Here is a 6,912-nt window from a genome sequence, read left to right on the forward strand (position 1 = left end):
ATACAGATTGCAATGCATCATCATTACGTGTCAACAAGCCATAACTTGGCAGTAATGAGATTAGTACATTTCTACAGTAGATTTCAGAAATATATAATTTAATACGAGTGATAGAGAAAAACATTGGCCGGGTCAATTAACAGAAGTGCATTATTCAGCCTCATATCACTGCCAAAATCTATAGCCATTGCCAATATATATATTATACATTTTCTGTTTTAAAATATAATTGTAGTGAATTTTGAGTACAAAATTTTTTAAATAAGTGTATAATTTAAAAAAAAAAGAAAATAAGTGTTAACAAATTCAGCAATATACATGTATTAATATATTTTTTATATTTATATTAAATAAATATATAAAGGGGAAGTCGTGGCCTAATGGTTAGAGAGTCGGACTCGTAACCCAATAGAAAGGGTTAAATGCAGAGCACTAATTCCGAGTATGGGTAACCATACTTGGCCACATGTCACGTCACTTAATGTATTTTGATGCATATATTTTGAATGTAAAAAAAATAGTAAGGGTAAATAAATTTAGCAATAGCAATATATACACATTTAAATGTGTATACACATACATATGTATATATATATATATATATATATATATATATATGTATGTCAATTCAGATGCCCAAAATGAACAAAAATATGCAATTTGGTGCAGTGGCTGATATTTGTATGCCCAAAAAGTAAGATTAAATTCTCATACATTTACATAAAATGCATATAAATATCAGTTGTCACTCTATATCTCTCAATAATGTCTTAGTAAGATTATATTTAAATGGTTAGCTCTGCAGTTTCAGAACATATTCAGTACAATTATGACTGAGAGATTAACAAATAAATGTTCCTCAAAAGGATAATATTTGATATTTACAGTATGTGTGTATATATATATATATATGCACTGAAAAACAGGAAAAAAACACATATACATAAATACTCTTTTGTTTGGGTGGAGTACTTTTAGCCTTGACCTGTTTGAGGCCATTGCCATTTTTTACAATAACACAATACAGAATTGCACAATACACAACAACAACAAATGTCTCTAAATACGTAATGGAAATACAAGTTAATCAACATTCCTTTCCTTAGGTCAACATAATCCATAAAATGTTGCTGGATCACCTGGCAGCTCATGAAAACTATGTTGAACAGCTTCAGGTTTATGACCCATAAAGCAGCTATGTGACGTGCCTTCTTTTTGTATGTGAGCATTTAAATAGGTGCTTCAATATAAAAATGAGGAAGCTAATCTAACTGGTACCGGATTCATGAAAATTTTCTCAAGAAAGTATTTTAGAACTTCTTAAGAACTTTTCAAGAACTTTGGAACATTCTTATAAACTTATCTTTCAAACAATTCTTAACTTCTTCCTTAAGAACATCTTATTTTTTTATTTCTGAAGAAAATTACAGGTGTTTTTTTCTGCTACATTGCAGATTACGTAATAATCATAAAAAGAGCGGACACTATTTTTGTTGCGATTTGGTGTCATGTTTTATAAAGCACTGTATTTTTTAAAAGTTATTTTTAAAGAGCCTGTTGCAAGATGGAGCGATTTGTTGCATGTAGAGAATGCTGCCGAAAATTGTTGTAATTATAAAATTAAAAACAAATTAAAATTAAAAACAAGTTGTTACTGAATTTCGAATTCTGCAGTCATGTCACACATAATCATGATCATTTTTGTTTACATAATCGGTCATTGGTGTTACTTTTGAGTACTTAAGCACATTACTAGTTAAAGTGATATATGTAGCTTGTGTTATGTTGTAATGAATGTAACAGCTTACGCTACGCCTACGACATCCGCTGGAATGCCACACTCTCGTGAACATGCGTACGACAGCGGAAGCTAGAGATTACGGTTTATACATTTTTTAATATGGATATTTTTCTTACACAAACACTTTGCTTTGCTTCAGAAGGCCCCCCCCCCTTACTAACCAGAAATCAACAACCAGTTTGCAAACAGGTAAACCAAACCACCTGTTCTCAGTGTCTGAACTACAAGAGGGTTCGACTGATCCTGACAGGTGCTGTGCATATTGGGAAATGGATCATCTCTTGCAGTAGAGTTAACAGCTTAGCCATCTGGGAGAGTGGCACGTGCCTCCTGTTTGAACATATCCCGTTATATCCAACAAACAAGATACAAAGTGTCTGCTGTGGTATCACAGTACACCATAAACAAAACGGTACTTTAGTTAAGCTGGTAAACCTATTATGGGGGTGCCGTCAGGAGACACAATAAAAGTAGTCGCAGAGACGTGACTAATAGCATGTTGCAAGGTAACAAAAAATGTTGTATAGTTTTAGTTATACATAGTTATATAGTTATCTGTCATAGATATATTTTTTTATTTATTCATTTATATATTTATTAAACTTATATATATATATATATGTGTGTGTGTGTGTGTGTGTATATATATATATATATATATATACACACACACACATATATTAGTGCTGTCATTCGATTAAAAAAAGTTCACTAATTAATCGCACATTTTTCTGAAATTAATCGCGATTAATCCCACCTAACATTAAAGTTTTTAAATATACTTTTATATTGCAATAATTTCACATTCAATCTTCAAAATAATGCAGAAACAACATAAAGACAGTATAATATTTGTTTAATGGCATCTTTTTTATGACTGAAGGCGAGTATCACTGATACCAATACTACTGATGTCTCTATGAAATTGTTGTTTTTCCCTAATATTTAACCATTGACTATAGCCATTCAGCATTACAAGCTATCAATTTGAACATTTATTAGAATTTAAAAAAATAACAACTTCCAATTTAAGTGAACTTAAAACAATCTTCACATGAACCCATTACAATAAATGTCATATTTACCTGTGCCCTGCAGCAAGAAGGAAAAATACAGAAATTGAATAAAGTTATCAAACACTAAATTCTAAATATAGTTGAATCCTTAAAGCTATAAAAGTTATTGATTTCCTCATTTTTTCTTTTGCTCTGTGATTAACAGACATCACAACAGCTGGGTTATTAGGTTATTTTGGCTGCTATTACTTTAAGAGCTGCCGCTGCTGAACATGACTGAACATCTGACACGCATCGTATTTTCTCACAACTCTTTACCTTTTCTGGCATGCTTCAGGTCTTAAAGTCTCTACTAATGAGCCGACGAGTTAAATTGGGTTTGTTAGATGAGGGAGACAGTTCTGGGCTGCTCCAGGACAGTTTTGAAAACCATTGCATTTCAGAGACATGTTTTTAAATGTGACTCATATATAACAAACACTTACATACATGCACAGTTTTAAGGCAGATTTAATCGCCTTTTTAGTAACTTCATGACTTAACTGACGACATAACTACGACATTGCATGCTCATAGTTTCATTTGCGCTTTAATATGAAATGATATACAGCGCGCGCAACTGCATTTGTGTGAGCAATTGAAGAGCATGTGCTATGAGCACAGTATAACGGCTGACAGGACAGGAAAATTTGTTTTTACTGACATGTGACCTGACAACATCTCATCTGACCGCAGTTCACTGTTGTTCTGCTGATGCTCCGTCGTCACCTGTACCTTTTCCACGCTCGTTTGACTAGCGCCTGAGGTGAAGTTGGAGTGCGCATCTGAAAAGTCTCCCATTTGATGTGGTTGTAAAGACGTTCTGCGTCTAAATAAATGCAATTCTTCTCAAGAAAAAAAAAAAGAGACAGAAGCAGCAGTTGTGAGTGGGGTGGCCAACCTTAGCTCCACCCCTGCGTTAATTGTGTTAAATATTTTTAAAGCGTTAAACTGAAAAATAATTAAATCGCATGCGTTAACGTGCCAATTTCGACAGCACTAATATATATGTGTGTGTGTGTGTGTGTGTATGTAATAGAATAATAAATAATAATAATTAAATTAAAACATTTTAAAGAAATAAAAAGCTACACCACTTTGAAAGCAGCTGAAGTACTGTCACAGTACTTAATAAAGTAGTTAAGTTGGTAGTATGGCTATTTTTAATTAGTTAATCCCCAACACTGTCTGTGAGTCCATTAGAGGCTCCACTGACCTTTGAGATGAGCTCATCGTGATTGGCGAGATGTGCCCGGCAGTGGATGCAGCTGTAGGTTCGGTGACAGTTGGGCAGGTAGGCCTGGAAGGTCTTGGACTTTGTCATTTTTACCATCTCACAGTCGTGATGCTCCTCACTGGGTTCCTCTGGGCTGGCGCTAGACGAGTTGCAGCTCTGCTGAACTTGCTGACAGAAGAAACACTGGAAGATGCAAGCAAAAGCCGTCGTTGTTGTGGAGTGGATGTGTGGCACGCTCCACACAGACACCACAGGAGAAAATACAACCTGGAAAAAAAGGGAAAGGAAAAGGAAAATGCCTTTTTATTATAGTGCACAAGTTATATGTACCACTTTTATGATACTTTTGCATCCTTTTTGAAGCTTGAAACTGCATGGAAAGACTAACCATTAAATGACATTTTCCATTTGTAGGTTGAACCTATATATGCATTTAGCAGATACTTTTATCCAAAGTGTTGGACAATTGCATTCAATACATCTTTATTTAACATAAAAATCTTTAACATTTCCTGGGGATCAAACCATGTCCTTGGTGTGTTGCTAGTGCCATGCTTAACTTGTATGAACTATTTCTATATAGCATGAAACATTAGTCCCAGAATTGCAAGAATACTTAGCAAATGAGCAGCTGAAATCAGATAAAAGCAAAAGAAAACAAGCAGCAGTTGTGAGTGGGGTGGCCAACCTTAGCTCCACCCCTGCGTTAATTGTGTTAAATATTTTTAAAGCGTTAAACTGAAAAATAATTAAATCGCATGCGTTAACGTGCCAATTTCGACAGCACTAATATATATGTGTGTGTGTGTGTGTGTGTATGTAATAGAATAATAAATAATAATAATTAAATTAAAACATTTTAAAGAAATAAAAAGCTACACCACTTTGAAAGCAGCTGAAGTACTGTCACAGTACTTAATAAAGTAGTTAAGTTGGTAGTATGGCTATTTTTAATTAGTTAATCCCCAACACTGTCTGTGAGTCCATTAGAGGCTCCACTGACCTTTGAGATGAGCTCATCGTGATTGGCGAGATGTGCCCGGCAGTGGATGCAGCTGTAGGTTCGGTGACAGTTGGGCAGGTAGGCCTGGAAGGTCTTGGACTTTGTCATTTTTACCATCTCACAGTCGTGATGCTCCTCACTGGGTTCCTCTGGGCTGGCGCTAGACGAGTTGCAGCTCTGCTGAACTTGCTGACAGAAGAAACACTGGAAGATGCAAGCGAAAGCCGTCGTTGTTGTGGAGTGGATGTGTGGCACGCTCCACACAGACACCACAGGAGAAAATACAACCTGGAAAAAAAGGGAAAGGAAAAGGAAAATGCCTTTTTATTATAGTGCACAAGTTATATGTACCACTTTTATGATACTTTTGCATCCTTTTTGAAGCTTGAAACTGCATGGAAAGACTAACCATTAAATGACATTTTCCATTTGTAGGTTGAACCTATATATGCATTTAGCAGATACTTTTATCCAAAGTGTTGGACAATTGCATTCAATACATCTTTATTTAACATAAAAATCTTTAACATTTCCTGGGGATCAAACCATGTCCTTGGTGTGTTGCTAGTGCCATGCTTAACTTGTATTAACTATTTCTATATAGCATGAAACATTAGTCCCAGAATTGCAAGAATACTTAGCAAATGAGCAGCTGAAATCAGATAAAAGCAAAAGAAAACAATCATTTAATTTCCTCTTCACCCTTGACACCTTAAGCCGATCAGCCTGTGAGGCGTTGTGTGCCTGATGAAGTGTGAATAATAACGATTTTCCCTCCAGTGAATACCACATATTTAAGATTCACTTTTAGCCAACAACAGTTGTTTAAGCATGTCAAAAATGGCAGCTGGTTGCCCTGTGCACCAAGAAGACCGAGCTAAGCTTTATTGCCACTGTGGGAAATCCAGTGTCTATTAGACAATGACATTCAAATCATCTTGCTTAACCAGGCCAGACTGTCCCTTATTACAGAGCCAAAATAATACTAACGCAATGAATTACTTGTGGAAGGCTGCACTTATTTCAATAGCAACGATTTTGACTACAGCCTGTCCTTTGATTATCATGCAATATTACCAAATACTTTAGATCAGGGGTGCCCAAACTCGGTCCTGGAGGGCCAGTGTCCTGCAGAGTTTAGCTCCAACTTGCCTCAACACACCTGCTGGGAAGTTTCTAGTATGCCTATGTAACGGAGGCCAGCGAGTAAGTGCTGTGCAGGTAAACCTCACTCCCCTGATCTCAAGAGACGCACTAGCGACTGACGCTAGTGGCTGCAGTCATTTAGCCTCCTTGTTAGTGCATCCGCCTCCCATGCCCGGACACCCGGGTTCAAGACCCACTCGGACCAAGAACGAGGTGGGGCGGTGAGGACCCGCGGGAGAGGGGTTACACCTAGTAAGAGCTTGATTAGCTGGTTCAGGTGTGTTTAATTGGGGCTGGAGTCAAACTCTGCAGGACAGCGGCCCTCCAAGACTGAATTTGAGCACCCCTGCTTTAGATAAAGGGTATTAAGGGACTTTGAAAATTACCATATTACCATGTGATACCACTTTGCCATGGTACCTTTTTAGGAACATGATTCTAAGGCATTCTCACACTTGAAGACGGATGCTGTTTGAGACACTGGTAGATTTTAACATGTGCCTTTTCTAATTGCCATCTCTTTTTGGCATTCATCTTTCCATATTTCACATACTGTTCGCACAGACAATCAGAAAATAACAGGAAACTCTGTATACTGTGCTAATGAGAAGGCAACAACACTGTATGCAATAGAAAAACAGACACTTTGCAATAGCACAGGAAGCTCCAA

At 36.5% G+C, this 6,912-nt stretch overlaps 1 protein-coding gene across 1 annotated transcript; it reads right to left on the reverse strand.

Annotated features, from left to right (window-relative positions):
• Window positions 1–1,956: 1,956 nt before the first annotated feature.
• Window positions 1,957–6,657, reverse strand: LOC107668723 (uncharacterized). The gene is made up of 5 exons (XM_016460697.1): window positions 6,637–6,657; window positions 5,097–5,384; window positions 4,073–4,360; window positions 2,887–2,893; window positions 1,957–2,131 (listed from the first exon to the last, which is right to left on the reverse strand). Exons 1-5 carry the CDS (start codon window positions 6,655–6,657, stop codon window positions 2,094–2,096), a joined length of 642 nt encoding a protein of 213 aa, XP_016316183.1. The 3' UTR covers window positions 1,957–2,093.
• Between the last annotated feature and the right edge of the window lie 255 nt (window positions 6,658–6,912).

Source organism: Sinocyclocheilus anshuiensis, unplaced genomic scaffold (assembly GCF_001515605.1).
Source record: "Sinocyclocheilus anshuiensis isolate Anshui unplaced genomic scaffold, SAMN03320099.WGS_v1.1 scaffold36, whole genome shotgun sequence".
Lineage (NCBI taxonomy): Eukaryota > Metazoa > Chordata > Actinopteri > Cypriniformes > Cyprinidae > Sinocyclocheilus > Sinocyclocheilus anshuiensis.